Source organism: Clavelina lepadiformis, chromosome 6 (genome assembly GCF_947623445.1).
Source record: "Clavelina lepadiformis chromosome 6, kaClaLepa1.1, whole genome shotgun sequence".
Lineage (NCBI taxonomy): Eukaryota > Metazoa > Chordata > Ascidiacea > Aplousobranchia > Clavelinidae > Clavelina > Clavelina lepadiformis.
In genome coordinates this window covers 15,054,332-15,073,267 of record NC_135245.1, presented here as the reverse complement: position 1 = coordinate 15,073,267, position 18,936 = coordinate 15,054,332, and the positions used below count along the sequence as shown (strand labels likewise).

At 35.1% G+C, this 18,936-nt stretch overlaps 2 protein-coding genes across 4 annotated transcripts; both read left to right on the top strand.

The window, feature by feature from the left end:
• The first annotated feature begins 1,293 nt into the window (after positions 1–1,293).
• On the top strand, positions 1,294–11,506 carry LOC143462614 (SNW domain-containing protein 1-like). Its single transcript, XM_076960839.1, has 13 exons — positions 1,294–1,447; positions 5,756–5,945; positions 6,588–6,791; positions 6,926–7,032; positions 7,141–7,245; positions 7,591–7,726; positions 7,821–7,937; positions 8,293–8,431; positions 9,909–10,005; positions 10,132–10,246; positions 10,586–10,752; positions 10,904–11,024; positions 11,138–11,506. The coding sequence occupies exons 1-13, from the start codon at positions 1,431–1,433 to the stop codon at positions 11,210–11,212; spliced, it is 1,590 nt and encodes a 529-aa protein (XP_076816954.1). The 5' UTR covers positions 1,294–1,430; the 3' UTR covers positions 11,213–11,506.
• Positions 11,507–15,693: 4,187 nt separating this feature from the next.
• Positions 15,694–17,505, top strand: LOC143461758 (uncharacterized). 3 transcript variants are annotated; one of them, XM_076959618.1, is made up of 4 exons: positions 15,694–15,996; positions 16,377–16,570; positions 16,745–16,811; positions 16,986–17,505. In XM_076959618.1, exons 1-4 carry the CDS (start codon positions 15,936–15,938, stop codon positions 17,045–17,047), a joined length of 384 nt encoding a protein of 127 aa, XP_076815733.1. In that variant the 5' UTR covers positions 15,694–15,935; the 3' UTR covers positions 17,048–17,505. The 3 variants fall into 3 exon arrangements, with proteins under 3 accessions (XP_076815733.1, XP_076815732.1, XP_076815731.1); XM_076959617.1 differs by having other exon boundaries at positions 15,698–15,996; positions 16,383–16,606; XM_076959616.1 differs by having other exon boundaries at positions 15,712–15,996; positions 16,377–16,606.
• The last annotated feature ends 1,431 nt before the right edge of the window (positions 17,506–18,936 follow it).

The following is an 18,936-nucleotide window of genomic DNA, read 5'->3' as shown; positions in this document are numbered from 1 at the left end:
GTTAGGCCTAAACAAGTGTACGATATTGTTTTTATTGATCGCGTTTGACATGAAGTCATGTTCAACTTAGCTGCCTTGCATTTCAAGCAAAGTTTGCAAAACAGACTAGCAGTAAATATGAGCTGAATTATTTCAATTACATGCCCTGCAGATACCATGCAAACTCTTACTCATTTGACGTCGCATGCATTGCTGACCATATATCTAGACATCATATCGAATTAGTTCAGTGCGTAGGATTAAAACCGTTGTAAAATAAGAAGGATATTCACACTCGTGGCTTAACGATATTTGCTAGAGATCTTTGGCGTATCATACAAACTTTCCAAACAAGATTATGCTACACCTAGCCTAGCTTGGTCTCACAACACAGCAGTTGCGGAACAGTGCTCTGACATAGGCCTATTGCCATAGTAAAAATGGTATGGTATTGTAGCACCGTTATTATCTATCAACAGATAAAAGTCTTTGCACAACTTATACTTGAAGATGATACTTGACCACATGAACCCCAGTTACTGAATTTGTCATTGTGCCGGTTTTGTCTGACATGCACGTTTTTTAGTTGGTTGTTTTTTCAATTATTATGCCATTGTACTGCTTGAATTTAGTCTTAAATAGTTAAATTAATGACTATTTAGTAGAAATTAGACAATTTAGAACTGTCCATCAGTATCAAATGGGCTCTTGCACACATTACACTCAATGTGCATGCCAAACTTTTTCACATCCATGCCATCTTCTCATCAACGAGGCAAAGTTGGTTGTTCAAACGTCAACTTATATTTAATGAAGAAGCAATTCAGGCTTCCGTACAAATGGTCATGTCAATATATTTGTCTTAACATGCATAATTTTTCATCAAAAACTGCCATACTTTCTAAGTCCAGAGTATGAGTACGTACAATATATTGATTTAGCAGCCCAGTGATCTAAAATACCCAGATGCTTTCAGTTGTCAACTCCTATTCCACAGCTCTGCTGTTAACTTCTAACTTTGTTATATTTTACATATAAAACACATTTCCCTGGAAACAAAAAGAGGTAAACTATGTAGGTGGTGCGCACATTGGCACATACTATGGACAATTTAGAAACTTAGCAAATAGGTTCAGAGGTTAAAATCTCAAGATTCGCAAGGAGTGCTTGGGTGTTTTCAGAGTAATTTTATTGTGATTAATATTATATCTGACTAATATTTTTCCTTGTATGCTGATAATGTGTAATAATTGCTTGTATATATGAGTTATTATTACTAGTTTCAGTATATTGTTATATGCTAGCCCTTTTTAAATTAGTTGGCCTGCATATTATTCTTTCTGTTTTTAAGCTGTTGAAAACTGGTTAGGCTGTCAAAACAATTGTAATTTTTAATGTACCAGTTCTGTGCTGTAAACAACATCAAAATATTCATCAGAAGAAAGTGAAACATGGCAACTTTGTCAAGGTACATGTGATGTTACTTGTGTAAACTTACAGATGATTTTTGTTTAGTAAATCTTTGGTATTTCAGTTGTTACACAGTGTAATTTGATTACATCACTTCAATGTGAAATTTTTTCAATCTAAATTAACCTTAAACCATTAAAACCATTAAACATTATTTAACAAATCTTCTGCTTAATTTGGAACAAACTGTACAGTCTGCTTTCAAACTTCTCACATGCAAATAACGAAGAATCATTGCATACAAAAATAACATCTTCCTTTTGGACATTAACATTTTTGTTTTAATTGTATCTTTCAAATAAGAGAAATAGAGAGCAGCTGTATTGCGTTACCGGCACTTGCCTAATGTAAGAATGCCTGGTAGTTATATTCTTTTACTGCACACCAATCACTAGTGTGCTCTCCACCGAGTCATTGTACAGTCGAATCCGGTTATTTGCATTCTGGATAATCGCATAATCCGTTTTATCGCATGAAGAGCGCAAATCCCAAACCATAGTCTATTATTTGTAAAGATAATACTTCGGTTTATCGCATAACGGTTTATTGCATAATCCGCTTAATTGAATAAAAATGAAGGTGATTTATTCGATTATTCAAAATTTTTTAAAAGGTAAAATTGAAAACAACATGCACTGGGAGTGCACACGCAATGCGTAAGCTCTGTTACTTAAAGTGCGCTTTGTTACGAAACAATCAAACAGACAAAACCGAATTTAAGCAATCACATGTAAACATTCGCACTGTTTTAGTTTCATTTAAGCGTTGCATTACAGTACACAGTTTGCAAGACACTGTGATTTCAAAATGACCGAAGCAGGAACAAGCAAGCGGAAAGATTTATTGTTATCTGACAAAATTCTTGTCATTGGCGAACTTGACAAGAAAGCATCTCAAAGTGCGAGTTGTCAATACATTTGGGAACTCGCAGTCGCAAGTTTCACAAATTTTAAAATCAAAAGAAAAACTTTTGTCTGCGCAGTGTAGCAACGTAAACCCATCGCGTAAAAGGGCAAGAAAGAGTACTCATGAAGATCTAGAGGACGCTTTATTACAATGTTTTAAGCAAGCTAAAAGTAGAGGTCTTCTTATCAGTGGCCCAATGCTACATGAATAAGCAAAAAAGTTAGGAAAAATAATAAACGTAGATTATGATCCATCAATGAGCTGGATTACTCGCTGGCGAGACCGCAATTTAATCGTTTTTAAGCGTAAGCATGGTGAGAAACAAGACCACGATTTTGATGCTGCTGAAAATTGGATAACATCTGTGTGGCTGAAATTACAAGACCGTTATTCTGCCTCAGAAATTTACAACTGTGATGAGACAGGGCTTTACTTTCGTGCACTACCACAGGGAACCTCGTGCTTTAAAAATGAAATACTCTCGGGCAGCAAGCAGTCAAAAGAATGCCTTACAGTCTTACTTACTGCAAGTATGGACGGTTCAGACAAGCTACGGCCGTTTGTCATAGGAAAATCCGCAAATCCACGCTGCTTTGGGGAAATAAAGAAACTCCCGGTACCGTACAAATCTAATAGCAATTCCTGGATGACAGCGACACTCTTTCAAGAATGGTTGGAATGCTTTGACGCTCGCATGCAAAAACAAAGAAAAAAAGTCTGTTTACTGTTAGACAATTGTTCTGCCCACAAAGTTAAAGATAATGGTTTGAAGTGTATAGAACTTGTGTATTTGCCGCCAAACACTACTTCCTCTGTCCGACGACTCGACCAGGAGATCATTAAAAACTTCAAACACCATTACCACCATCGAATGTTACAAAAGCTTGTGCTAACAATTGATGCAGATGAAAACATCCCGGCAACGGAAGTGGCTCGATGTAGATGCTGTAAACTTTATGAGTGCTGCTTGGAACGATGTTTCTGCAGACACAATTCAAAGCTGTTTCTTCCGTGGTCTAACACCCGACAGACCTGATGAGCCCTTTCTTGGATTTCCGTCGAATGAAGTTCCGTCTGAATTAGCACTGGATCCATACACACAATACCTAAATCTTGATGATGGTCTTGAAGTAGCAGGGGTTCAAGATGATACTGTAATATGTGAAAAAGTTTTACGAAACAAACAAGTTGAAAAAGACAACATCAACGAAGAAAGCTCTGCTGACGCAATCACTGCGACTACACCAAAAAATAAGGAAGTTCTGCATGCACTTGATACAATTCGCCGATGACTACAGTTTGAAGGGGCGGACATGGCCACATTTGTTCGTTTAGACACACAAATCCAAGAAAGCATGCAAAATAAATTAAATAAACAACAATCGCGCAGTATTTTTCTTGATTAAACAATAAATGTTAGAGTGTTTTGTTTTATTTGAATGAATTGATGATCGCAATACACAATAAATGTTAGTGATTTGCGTGTTGACGTCTTTACACGTGACCAGCTTCGCACGTCAAGTAAAACAATAAGTGGACTTTGCACTTTCGCATAAACGCATAGTTTGTTTAATCGCATAAAAATGCTTGGCAAATTGACTATGCAATTAATCGGATTCGACTGTATTACCACTAAAATGTGTGACATGCTATCCAGTGTCCACATGCACTTTTGTAACAGGTATATATATATTATTCCTTACTGGTAGCATTTGCAATGCAACAACATTTATAGTGAGATTACTTCCTTTTTACCAATCTAAATTGTTTATTGTTTTTTCCACTGCAAAATCACTTCTTGCTGGCAAGATAAAACAGTGCTTCATTGTGTGACTACGAATGAGTTTTTGTGCAAGACATTGCATGTGGCACATGACATTGACATTGACATGACATTGCATGTGGCACATGGCACATGACTAGATTCAGCTAAACATAATCAGCTTTAAACCAATTCCAACGATTACTGAGATTGGGCCACTTTGGTAGTGCCTTCAAATTAAATCGCCACCAGGCAACTTGTTGTCGATTTTTGTCATTTCGATTTTTATGGTTATTTACAGCCATAACCGCAAACATCCGAACAAAAAATCTTAATTACCCTATAGTAACCTTCCATGAACATGACATCTAGTTTTACGTCACATTCAGAATATTGTATTAAGAAAATTATTGCTGGAACAGAAGTTCATACAAGTTAGTGAACAAAAGAAGATTTTTCAACCTTCTTTTGTCAGTGTCGATGATATAAAAAATTTTAAAAACTGAATCTAAATTCTAAACATCATAAATGATATGTTAAGATTAGGGTAGGCAGAGAAACTGGCTACTGAAGAGATTCCAAAACACGCTTGCACCAACCGATACATGTTTTGGTTTAAAGGCCACGATGCAACTTAGCTGTAGTTGCAGACGCGAATGAGACAACTCCGTTATAGCAGTATATTGGTGATATGATTATATTTTCATTTGCAAGCTATCTCATTCATGCAAACTTGCAGAAGGTACATAATTAGATTAGAAGTTGATCAAAGTTAAATCTTAAAAACTTAAAACGAGTAATGTCTGCTGAAAAAATGAGAAAATTACATCGAAATAATTTCAGTTAGCCCGCAATAGTTACTGCAATATATATGTTTAACATGTAATGCTGGGCCTTCAATTACCACTGAAAAGAGAATTTGGGCCTTCTTAATGAAACTTTGACTACCACTGAGTTGAGGTATTGTCTACAAATGCTTCTTATTTATATATCCTTGACCTTAACATGTCGTGTATTCTAACCTAGCGGCAAGCTCTATTACCAAGCCGTTTATGGAATTCACGCTTTCCAATTGCTACTTGGGACATAGAATTTTGGCAATCTATCCGTTTATGACAGGGATGTCCAACATGCGGCCCGCGGGCCACAGTGTGGCCAACCTGAGATTTTTGTGCAGCCCGCTAGTCATTTTCACTCCAAGTAGTATTTTGAACTGTGAATCTTAGCCTAATTAAAATGTACCAGTCAGCTCTTTATGTAACCAATTTTCTTGAAATTTAATAGGTTCTGCGGCCCATTAAATTATTTCAAGTGACAATGCGGCCCACTATAATAAAAGGTTGGACATGATCCCTGGTTTATGAGTACTGACCATGTAGGCATTTTGAAGTGTCCATAGCCGGGAAAGTTAGCAGATTATGCCCATCAGCTAGATTTTTTCAACCCACACCATAATATTTGTTTGTGTATTTATTACAAACTGCATATTATGATCACTGTGCATGCAACAGAGTTGGAAAAACTTAGCTCCAGACTGTAAGCCAATGCATTTGCTAGCTTTAAGCTTTCTATGCCAAGATATGCATGTGTCTGTGTTATCATTATATATTAATACTTAATAAACTGTTTTCTCTTAAGCTTGCTTCCTGAACCTACACAAGTAACTTATGATCAACTGCAATCCATCCAGCCGATCAGTAAGGCGGTTGTGTCAACTAGATTTGAACCACCACCATATGGCCACCGTAAAGGCTTCATCCCACGCAATGAACGTGATTTTGGTGATGGTGGTGCATTCCCAGAAATTACTCTGGTTCAGTTTCCACTGGTAGGAACTATACCATGATGTTAATAGAACTTAGTGTTACTTGATTAAGCTAATTTTAAGTAATTAGGTAAAAAAAAATAAAAACTGCCGTAAGAAATATTATAATAAGTTTTTTATATACAGTACATAACATACCTGTAAGTAATAGTATGGTTGTTATCTAGTAGTGTTAGTACTGTTCAACAATTCCGGCAGATTTTTTTTAAAGTGTTCTTACTACATCCCTTCTGTTTATTACATTGTACACAAAACATGTACAATTGTACATCAACATCATAAATAGTACACAGATCATTCTAGTATTGCCTAACACTGGATTGACTACTCAATCAAGTGTAGATTTCCCTGACACACATAACAGATATAAAAGTGACAACCAGATAACTGTGTGGCAAAATACATTGCCATGAACCAACTTATACAATGTTTAACTGCCTGAAGGTCCAGGACGAGTCATATTTCAGAAAAACGCAAAATCCTGCTAAATTTTTTGTATCTGGCCTTTACCGGCTGATTTTTACAACCATAGCGTTATCTTAAAGAACTATACTACATGTGTGAAATGCTATAATATTTTTTACATTGAAGTAGAATTCACTTTTATGCTCGCTGCCATTTAATGCATGAAATTTTTCTGTGTAGGGTATGGGAAAGACGAAGAAGAAATCACAGGCATTAGCCGTTCAACTGGATGCTGAGGGAAAGATTCGTTACGATGCAATCGCAAGACAGGGCCACTCCAAAGACAGGGTTGTACACAGCTCAGTGCACCAGCTTGTCCCGAAAGAGATACTGGATGAAGCGGATCCCGATTTACAGAAGCCAGATGAGGAGAAAATTCGCGAGGTTTGTGAAACTATAAATGTGTTATAACATAAAATAAGATTTAGATGCTCTCAAAATTGCTGATATTATTAGCAATAGTGATATGTTATGTTTATTAATAATAATTAGATAACAAGTTATGTCCACTTTTGTAGCAAACAGAAGCCACAAGACTTGCTTTGGAGAAGTTAACAAATGAAAAAATTTCTGCTGCAATGCCTGTGAAAAGGGCAGAACAGCGTGCTCCTGCCCAGTATATAAGGTGTGCTACTGACATTAGGAGAATTCTTTTGGAATTATAAAAGTTTTAAGTGAAAAATTGTGTTACTGTTGTTTCACTTACTTTCATTTTAAATTGTGCAAATTCTAGATATACACCTTCCCAACAAGGAGAGGCATTCAATTCAGGTGCCAAGCAAAGAGTTATCAGGATGGTAGAAATGCAAAAGGACCCCATGGAACCACCTAAGTTTAAGTATAAACAAAATATAAATATAGTGGAAGTTTATTAACTTGAAACCGAAGAGACCCATTAATTTGCTTCAAGCAGTCCAAAGTTAAAACTTGATTGTCTTAATTCATTTCGAGTTTCGAAAAAGCAAATATTTGAATAAAAGTAACTTTACGATATGCTACGTTATATTAGCACATTAAATTAACTATAGCCAAGATACATTGAATATATTGTTTATGGAATCAGTCAAGACATTTTTTGATTTAATGTAATATGAATATCATTCCATTGAATGTTACAGAATGTTTGTGAAAGCTGTGTCCAACGCTTACGAACAACCTTAATTTTATGGTTTTTATTCACCAGAACCAATAAAAAGTTACCACGTGGTCCACCCAGCCCGCCTGCCCCAGTCATGCATTCGCCTAACAGAAAAGTGTCCGTGAAGGAACAGCAAGACTGGAAAGTTCCGCCGTGTATTTCAAACTGGAAGAATGCCAAGGTCGCCTACAAAGCCAACTAATAACTTTTGTCCCATGTGTTGTGATGATAGTGGTCTTAAATCCTTATTACTTACGTTTGCCATTTTACATCAGGGTCACACAATTCCTCTTGACAAACGTCTTGCAGCTGATGGAAGAGGTTTGCAAAGTGTTCACATCAATGAGAATTTTGCCAAACTTGCAGAAGCGTTGTATATCGCTGACCGCAAAGTAAGGGATTGTAGAAACATTGTTGCCCAGCCTACATTTTGCCACAATTATTTGTTTTGTTTAATCTCTAACTACATTGTTCATAATCCCGTATGACATAGATTGTTATTAAATTTCTGTGCTCTTATTTTTAATGCAGACAAGATCAGGTTGTTATCATACATCATTGGTATTAGCTTTGAACAAGTCTGCTAAAGAAATAAAACACTGGAAAGTCTTATCAAGCTCTTACATTTTTGCTTGATAGCTTTATGGTGATTACAATGTAACACCTAGCATCGCCGTCTTTAAGAGTGGTCCAATAAAAAACTTTATTCACTTGGCACCTAAGATGTATAATCCTGGTACTTTTTAGGCCCGAGAAGCAGTTGAAATGAGAGCTCATGTTGAACGAAAAGTTGCATCTAAGGAAAAAGAAGCGAAAGAAAGACAACTTCGACAGTTGGCAGAAGAAGCAAGGAACAAAAGAGCCGGTATTCGCAAAGAAGATAAAGGTATGATGACAAACTGTATAGTACATCAAACAACACCCTTCTCTTGTGTTCACCTTTATCTTACACCAGTTTAATATCCAAATTCTGTGCTGATTTTTTAAGTCAGTTTTTGCACCATAGGACCAGTTAGGTCTTGTAATAAACTAAAGGGATCGCTTGACAAAGTTTTGATACGGAATCGTCTTGATTTTAAACGTTTGCAACATGTCTTGCTTATATTATCTACAACTATTAACTATGTATTGCATTTTGTATTTTTCTCAAATACAAGTATCCACTGCATTCAAACACAAGTCTCTATTTGGGATGTTGAATCACAAGATAATGTTTAGGTTTTCACTTCCATTATCATGTTAATTCCAGAACTGTTATAATATGTTTACATGTTGCGTTTTGAATTTTCCTTCCTACCTGGCCACAAATTCCTATTGTGGTTGTTGAAGCACAAATTTTTAATTCTGGTAACGTTTGAATGCAAGAAGATGTTGAATGTTTATGTAGACTGTAGAGCCAGTGTAAATGCAATTATTTTTTTGTTTGCTCTCTAACTACAGTACATTGTTCATAATCCCGTATGACATAGAATATTATCAAATTTCTGTGCTCTTATTTTTAATGCAGACAAGATCAGGTTGTTATCATACATCATTGGTATTAGCTTTGAACAAGTCTGCTAAAGAAATAAAACACTGGAAAGTCTTATCAAGCTCTTGCAATTTTGCTTGATATCTTTATGGTGATTACAATGTAGCACCTAGCATCGCCGTCTTTAAGAGTGGTCCAATAAAAAACTTTATTCACATGAGACCTAAGATACATAATTCTGGTACTGTTTTGACCCAAGAAGCAGTTGAAATGAGAACTCATGTTGAACAAAAAGTTGCATCTAAGGAAAAAAAAAGCAAAAAAGTTTCCAATTTCTGTGGACATTTTTTAAGCTCGATTTCATGTAGGGATAATTTGGCCTTGAACCTGATACTGACCTAAACTAAATGGATCGCTTGGCATAGTTTTGATACGGGATCATATTGGTTTCATGAAATTAATTCATGTCTTGTTTATATATTCTATGTGTTGCACTTTGAAGTTTTCTCACATAGTTATCTCCCACAAATCTGTACTCCGAATGCTGAATCACAGGATATTGTTTAGGTTTTCGCTCCAATAACCATCGTAATTCCAGAAATGTTACAATATGTTGACAGCTTGCATTTTGAGTTTTCCTTCTCATCTGACCACAAACTTTTATTACAGAAGGTTGCTAAAGCAAAAATTTTTAATTCTGGTAATGTTTTCAATACAAATAGATGTTAAATATTTATGTTGGGCCAATACAAACCTTGTAACAGCTCTAAAACACAGACGAATGAACAAATTCATTTCCTTTGCATTCATTTATGCAGTAGCATAAAAGGTACAATCCATTAACGTTGGTTCTGGTAGCCTTCAAACCTCTTTTTTTAATTTTTATCAATAGAAGATAAAGACACAAAAGAACGCGATGACATCAGACAAGAAAGACATCGTGATAGACAACGTGAACGAAACATCGCCCGCGCAGCACCGGAGAAAAGGTGAAATCTACTTAAACCGATATTATTGCCGCATATCTGCAGCCCCTTGATGTACATGACATGCTCTGATAGCGTTCAATTTTATAATAAAGATAAAGCTCTAAGATGTCGATTTTTTCTTTGCAGAAACCGATTGCGCGAGGAGCGTGATATCAGCGAGAAAATCGCTTTGGGGTTGCCAAATGCACGGGCAGGCCAGCAAGAAACACAGTTCGATCAGAGACTCTTCAACAAGACGAAGGTGCCGTTTTATTTATGTCAACATAGTTTAATAAGTACATCCTGTGTTCAATTGAAGTCGTTAACATTTTAATATTTGCGCCATGCCGACACGATCAGGTTATTTTTAGTACTGCATTTAACTTGCAAACGTCATGGTGTCATGTACTTAACGCAACCAACAATTTTGTGGTTGATTGTTCAACTCTGTGACAACGTGGTCGTAGCTTTGGTGCCACAACAGCGCTGTACTATGTGCAATAAACTAACAAGCGTAGATAGTGCTACAACGTTTCAGCTACGCTTTAAACCGTGCCGCCTTTCCGAATGATTCTGTTGGATTCAAAATCCTTAATTTTAGGGGATGGACAGCGGATTTCAGGGGGGCGACGACGAGGGTTATAACGTCTACGATCAACCATGGCGTTCTGAAACCCAGATTGGGAACAGCATATACCGTCCCACTAAAGATAAAGACAAGGAAATGTATGGAGAGGATGATATTGACAAACTCATCAAAAGCAACAAGTAAGTTTAAAACAAAACACAGTCCGTGGTTTAAAAGCTTCTCCAATACGTATATTAAATTTCACATTCACGTCATAACTTGGGAAAGTTGAAAAATTCTTGCTTCAGCTCAGGTGTGCAATGCTCATACTTCTGCATTGTTCGATTGCAGGTTTGTTCCTGATCGTGGATTCAAAGGAGCTGATTCGTCCAGGCAGAGGGAGGGTCCTGTGCAGTTTGAAAAAGATGAGGATCTTTTCGGATTAGACAAATTCATGGAACAAGCCAAGCAGGTTATTGCTATGCACAGTTGGCCGTTTTACTCCGTTCTTCTGTGTAAAATACAACAAGATATAGAAATTTTCAATTTCTGTGTTACATCGTGTAACTTCCATTCATGCTTCAGGCTCGTAAACGTCCCACGGAAGGGAGTTCAAGTAAATCGAAGAGCGACCACGACAAGAAACGTAGAAAGGAGTGAAACAATTAAACGGAACAGCACTGAGAACAGATGCCGATCTGCATGACATTGCACTCCCTAACTATTGTTTACTGCCCTCTGCCCAAGTGCCAGTAATGAATTGTAAAATAACAGTCGTTTCAGCGGCGCAGGTGTTCGTTTAAATGCCGGTATCATGCGCGTATTACTTTGACAAAAGCGCTGTGTCGCTTGTAGATAGGCATTTGCAATGTTTTATTGATGTGCTGCTTAATAAAACACACACATTTTAAGGGAACATTCTTGTGCGCTATAAAAGAAAATATCACAAAGAAACATGTTCATTTTTGTCAGACAAAATTAACTTAACTCCATTGTATTTTCAACATCGGCGTGTTGCATTTTAATCTAGACCTCACACGTCGTCCGTACGCAGTAACATGTTGCGGTATTTTCATCATTAACACACGTTGGTCATTATTAGCCCAGTTTTCGTTTGTGTGTGCATTGCCAGCGGTAAGGAAGGTTTCGCGGTCTATGTGGAAAACGTTGCAACCACAAGTGCTTTCCTTATTAGGTACCATATATGCTATGGTTATAATAGTAAGCATTTCCTGACAAGAGCAACGAGGTGCAAAACCGGAAAAGTTGTCATGGCATGATGTTATTTTTTGAAACCGTGGTTTTAACCCAGGACTCCATGGAGATGTATAATTTTACGTTGCAAACAGTATAATTATTTAAATCTTACTTTTTAAGCATGGTGTTTTTCTTGGTGGGAGACGTGTCGGTCGAGCCCAACAGACTGAAAACTACTGCCTTTAAACCCGAGGGCAATAACATAGCTGCTGCTATTTTTAACAAGCGCATTCCTCGTATGTTAAAATAATTATATCAGAAATGAGAGCAGCTATTTTTTGAGCTTGTATTTTTTGTGAGAATAATTTAAAAACTGTTGGTTCACATGCTGGCACGAAGTGCTTAGACTACTGCACCAGGTTTACGTATTGTTATAGTCACAGTAACAGCAGTTACGTAAGAAAAAATTAATCCTATCAATGGAAAGTTTGAACCCTGGAAGACATCGAGTTCAGGAGACCAAAAATTTGCAAGGCCCCTTGTTTCAACAATGAAAGGTCACGATTTGTTAAATTTTGACAGGATTCGGTTTTGACAAAAAAATTAGATTGAACTTGATTAATTATTTTGAGGACATATAATTGATTTTTGGATAGATAAAAGTACACTTTTTAATAGCAAATTTTCATAGAAAAATCAAACCATAACACAGTGTCTGTTTATGGCTTTGACGAAGTTTTGACTGACTACTCATGACGCAGAAAAAATTTTTGAGTTCAACGTGAAGTGTTACGGTGTTGCACAAACAAGTTTTCCTTGAAAAGCTTTTGCATTTAATGTTATCTTCATAGCGGTACTCAATATAGGTCTACCACGTCACGTTCCAGATAGAAACATCATGTCTATTTCTGGAAAGTCATTCAATTATATTTGTAAACTACTTTTCGTAGTTGATTTTAATGCTCTTGTACGTTTACCTGATGAATATAAATAAAAATTAGTAAATAATAAATAATGGTAACAATTTTGGCAGCAAACAGTAATAATACTGAATAATCAAGCATATTATTAAAATTTATGAAAATGAAACAATTATAAAACAGTTATGTACCATTCTGCACGTATAGGCTATGTGTTTTGCATCATTTACCAAATTCAATTGAGCACCTGGTGTTTCTATAAATTTACATTGCTTGATGTCTACAAACGAAACATCGGTCCACATTTTTCGAGGGACAAAGTATATACACAGTTATAGCCTTTAGGTATAGGTATATACCACTTTAATGCTATAGGCTATTTAGCCACTTCCTTGTGTAGTTAACCAACTTAAAATCAGAATGATAGCATGAATTGAAATTCGCACGTAATGCAGATACCCGAGGGCTAATAGTTTGCCTGTTTAGTGCCACTTATTTTTAAATTATAACCTGGAAGTAGGAGTGAAAAAGGAGGTAAGTAAAGAGCCGAGGCTAAACATCGCTAAAATCACTTTAACTCAAAAATGCTTCGCATAAAAGATCAAATAGAACTTTTAAATAACAACTGGTAGGACAAGGTACAGCACGAAGAAGAATGCAGAAAAAATCATTAGAGTCTTTTGATTAAGTTAATTTTAAGGCGTTCAGCATGTAGGCTATATTATTTGGCAGATGACAATTTAGAGAAATTAGATTAAATTACCACACAAATTGCGGGTTAAAACTTACTATTATAAGGTGACTTTAATTTCTTACGGGCCTATAGGTAACGTATAGTTTTAATTTTTTAATGTATGATTTTGTTATCTATTGTCTTTTTCAAAGCTTTTCTTCGTGTCGAAATATTTTTTATACGGTTTAGTCGTAAAATTTTAAAGTTTGGTAAAGATTGGTAGAGTTTGGAATGAAAAAGTTTTTTTTCAAAAGTAAACATACTAAAAACGTCATAAAACTTATCATAACTTTGTTGAAGGATAGGGCTTAAATCACGTGACCATAGATACGAGAAAGATCCATCATTATACGCAATGTGATATGTTGTTTATATTGTTGATTTTACAAAGTACTTCAAAAACTTCTTGCTTTCTGCCTTTCTTTCTATTGCTGTTATGTTTTTTCTTAGATCGAAAAGAAATTATACACAATCAATAGATCTATAGGCAGGGTTACTAATCCGTGCTTATTTCTAAGGTTTATGCTTATTTTCAAGTACAATGTCTTAGAAAATAGTAATGTGCGTATTTCAGCCTTTAGATTGCTCAGTAGATTGGATTGGTTATTAATTATCAAACGAGTATTTTACTAACAAGATTCTGAATGTTAGATGAATGCGTAATGCAATATCAGCGAAACTATTCGATAGGCCATGGCCTGCTGCCAAATCAGTTCTATTCATTTTTTCGACATGAATCCAATAAAAGGCGTTATAGTTACTATAAGTTCTCTAAGTATCTATAAGTTATCCCGTATATTTTTAGATGGGTATTTCAGATAATTTTGAAAGTAAACTATAAAACGATTAAAATAAACGTAAAACAGGTAAACCTATATATTGTCATTTCTGATCTAAATTTAACTGAAATAACGCAAAACAAGTAGCTGTAATTGGTAGTTAGTACATTTCCTTTTTCAAAGGATCGTTGATTTAAAGCGCTTAATTGCACTTAATTTATTTCAAAGGTTTTATCACAGAAGATGAATAATTTCACAGATTTTACCGTCCATGCGCAACATTTATCACAACATTAAACGTAATTATTGCTGACTTATTGTGGTCGTTTGCGTGTATCGATGCAACCTGTAAATTGTATGATTTTAGATTAGAAAATCAATTGTTCAGTAACTTCCTGCTTTATATTATCTTCTCTACCAAGAACAAAAAATTTGCCCGAAATTTGAAGACGTTTAGTTTGAATAAAGGGACGATGCCGATGATAAGTATATCATAGTTTCATTGTAACATCTACTTAAACCGTTTTCGGTCTCTTAACGCAACAGGCATTTATAGCTTCGTTGAATGACATGGGTGACGTATAGGCGTGACGTAAAAGTGCCAAATCGCGATGGTCTCTAATCTCTATACACCAGACACAATTAGTCACGGTAGTCTAAAATGTGAAAACATGTTTTTGTAGTTTAGTTTTTATTATAGTAAAAGTATCATAACTCTGCATTAACAAATCTATTTCGTAATACAAGCTATATTTTTGTGAAACTATATTAACCTCACGTTTATCGAGTTCGACAAGATATATCTTGAAACTCTTTCGCAATGTCATCTCTAAGGTCGTGTAAACATGAGACAGTGAGACATATCGCAAGCATTGTTTGACTTTTGTCATCTAAAAGTATTTGGTGCAACTTATGCATTCACTTAAACAGAAGTGTGTTTTTATAAACTGTAGCAACATAACTCAAAACTATTCAGACACAAAAAGAATTATAAGCTTCAAACACAAAAAGAATATTTCGTTTTAATTCAACAAATACTAGGCAAAGAACAAATTTTTGTTGCGGAATTTTCAATTTTTGTGAAAAACAAATTATAACCAACGAATTGCTTACTTCTCCAATGGTAAAGTAGCTTAAGTTACAAAAACAGCAAGAGAAATACAGAGTTAACAATGTGGTTAAGATGTAGGGCGATACTTTAATGTAAAACTGATCCTAGTCCAACATCAAACCTGACTTTTTGCACGTATTCGAAACCGTAACACGTTAAAATGTTTCTGTTTATTGATTTTTCAGAAAAATATTTCTGCCAGAGATTTTATTTCAGTGAAAAATTTAGATAGTTTTAATACGATAGCTTCGGTTGAGATAAAATCTACATAATTTCTGCCAATAGGCCAATTTGTGATCACGTCTATCCTGTAAGAGTTATACCTTGACAAAGTAAAAGAAAAAATAAATCGCTTTTCTCCTGAACGCTCGAGGTATAAAACTCCTATACCACCTTCATTTGCAAAGTTCGCATTTGGACTAAGGCACTTCGCACAGTTCTGTGTTATGAGTTATGACTAAGCGTGGAAGCTGGTGACATGTATAGGCTGCATAAGGCAATGTTAGGACGGACGAGTTTATCTTGTTTCTTGAAGCTTTACGGTGTTAATTCTTCTTAATTTTTAGTAACTTATAAGCAATTAGCTTATCTACATTGAATTTCTGATTTATCAAGTTTCTGACAACTGCATAACGCAAAAAAAATGCGAGCAAAGAATATCGTTATTGTGGTGATGTTAATTCTCTCTTTGATTTCTGCAGAAGGTAAGAAGTTGGTTAATTTAAGTACTTGTAAGCAAAATTTGTAAGTTTTGCCTTTACCGCGTTAATTACCATGTAGTCGCCTTAGTTGAAAAAATTGTAACTCTTTCATCATGACACCAATTAAACTCTTGGATATAATTTTGTAATAGTTACATATGTAATTATGTAATTATGTAAAATTACCTTAATGCAATTGTGCCAACATAAAATTTTGTTTACAAAAACGTAACAACAAAGGTTTTGTAAATATAGGTCAAAGTTTTGCAGTACTTAAAACACTTTTGTTTCAGTTCCTTTTTTTGCTTAGCTATTTCTAATTTTCCAAAAAATTTAGCTGTTCGCTTATTTTAAATTTATTGATCTTGATTTATCTGTCATAGTAACAGCAACAACGGAGATTGATATCGAGATAAAAGAAAATATCTTACGGACCAATAATATCATCAAAAACTTACTTTCACTGTTGTCATCGGAGTCAAATCTCATTACAGCCAGCGAAGCTGTGATCTCAACCCAATCATCAACGACAACAACTACGACGACGACGACAACGACGACGACCACAACGCCAAAAGTAGTTACAACAACCCCGAAACAAAACCCTAACAACGTAATTTGTATAAGCTATGTTTGGTCTTGTGATTTTTAATGATTTTTGCTAAATGCTATTGCTATTGCTATACTCTATAGTAATCAAAAAATATCGTCAACAAGCGTGGTCAACGATTTGTCTATTTTTTGCTTTTAGTATTATGAAACTTGCAGTCAATATTGCACTTACGGAGGTCAAGCCTGTGGGTCGTTTGATCAACCAGGTATTTTAATGCTTTATAATGAAAATGAACTTTATCATATTGAACTTTGTACTAATTTCTTTCGCTAATATATTACTAACTTGTTTATTTTTATTGTATTACTAAGCTTAAAATAATATCATTTGCTTAATAAAATCTTGTTAATCTATGCACTAATTCAAATATTGTTTTCAGTTTATTGCTTGATTTGTCGATATCACTTACGCGTTTGCAAAAGAAAAGGTGGATTTTTGTGATGCCGTGAAGGAATGACTTTGACAATAAAAGCAAGCATTACTTCGCTCCAGAACATTTGACAATGAACCTAATTCTTAATTTTGGGCCATGGCGGCCTTGCAAGAAGTGGAATGTTCAGCATGTTAAAGAGAGTTCGTGATCTTGCCTACCTATGTAGATTTATACTTTATCGTACAACGTATTTATTTCTTCTCAGTGTTCAAGCAGTATGATAATTTTATTTGACGTCGCATATTTACAATATGTATACAGATTTATTCCATTCACTGTAAAATTCAAAACAGAATAGCCTAAAAACATATTCAACAATTTTCGAGTTGGTTCTTGTCAGTACAAGGCGTGCTAAAGGTGAATTGTTCTGAAATGTGTATGTCGGATCTGCATAAACATATTGTTATTGTTTAACATTGGCTGTATACATACAGTATGTAATGATACAATAATATATGTGCAAAATATGTGCAAAAAGTGTATCAGGACGGTAGCAATCACGGCTATCGGAGACATATACATTATACATAGTATTTATAAAAAGCTATGAAGTGAGAATGTTAAAAGCGATAACAATAAATTTACAGAGAGTGCAGTATATATATAGCAGTATATTTCCGCCAAAAAAAGGGTAAATTGCCTCAGATAGGATTACAGGTTTTTGAGTTTTTTGGATTGGTGACTAAAATGTAAACTAACAAACGTAACTAAAGTATATGCAGGCCTACCTCGGCGAATGTGATAAATGAAAAGATTTCGTGACTTTCTACATGAATTTTCTGATAATAATTTTACCAACTATTTTCTTAAAATGCGACACAGAATTTAGGAAAAGAGGGAAAATTTCTAAAATCATTATATGCTTAAAACATGAAATAACTATATATTATTTAAAAACAGGTCCAGATCAAGTATATTTTAACTCCAAAAATACATGTGACGATATTGTTGACTATTATTATTATTTTTGTCAAACTGGACAAAAACTCGTCAAAACCATGCGTTGTTTTGCACTTATTTTCGAGCTTATTATGATAGTCCATAAATTTTGCATTTATTATAGCCTGTACATAAAGAAGTAGAGCATGTAATGAAGTAATTTCAACAAATATAAGTTCTCTGAGTTTATCACCTTTTATTTGCGAGTTCACTAAAGATTTGTTGTACATATCTAACAGCCAAAACGCAAAGTGCTACAACTGCACATTTTACCACTGACAGAAATACTTGCATGCAGCGATCTACCACATCGCGCAATGATTTATCAGGGGCTTATCCTTAATGAGTTTAGCGACCAACAAAGATTTTGGTGTTGTATAATGTCCGTTTGGAAACCTCTAAATTAAAACAACGCAAGGTTTTTAATAAGGGTCTATATCTATAAGCTTTAGTTTCAGATTTAACGACCTATAATTAATATAACATTTTTATTTCGTGGGAGATAACTAATCAGGCTTTACCTGGCCAGACATTGTGCTGTTGTTATTGTTATTGTTGTAATGGTTTTTCCTCGGGTTTTTCCTTATCTAATATACAGTAGCCTATATAGGCGATGTATATAAACCCAGAAATTACTTTCGCTAAGGTCAGTATAACTGGAGACTAACGGCAAGAAACGCGTGCCTTATATTTCATTTCCTGGGTGTGGAGTAGACCGTGCTGGCCTATTATTTGTTCTTTTAGACCTGTCGTAAAACGTTTATTAAGAAAATAGTTGAAAATCACTATTAAACCTTTTAACCCGAGGGCTATTACATATATTAAACGTGATCTTTATTAAAGGATTTTTCGCATTACTCATGTGTTGAAATATTTAGGTTAGAAATGGGAGCGGCGTTTTGCTGAATTTAATTATCACGACTAAAATTCCTGTTAATCGCCGCGCTCGCATGAAGTA

Coding starts and splice junctions, on each gene's coding strand:
- LOC143462614 (XM_076960839.1), top strand. Junction 7,246..7,590: donor ATGGAACCACCTAAGTTTAA/GTATAAACAAAA, acceptor TTTATTCACCAG/AACCAATAAAAAGTTACCAC. Junction 10,006..10,131: donor CGCGCAGCACCGGAGAAAAG/GTGAAATCTACT, acceptor TTTTCTTTGCAG/AAACCGATTGCGCGAGGAGC.
- LOC143461758 (XM_076959616.1), top strand. CDS start 15,936: ATGCGAGCAAAGAATATCGTTATTGTGGTGATGTTAATTCTCTCTTTG. Junction 15,997..16,376: donor CTCTTTGATTTCTGCAGAAG/GTAAGAAGTTGG, acceptor TATCTGTCATAG/TAACAGCAACAACGGAGATT. Junction 16,607..16,744: donor CGAAACAAAACCCTAACAAC/GTAATTTGTATA, acceptor TTTTGCTTTTAG/TATTATGAAACTTGCAGTCA.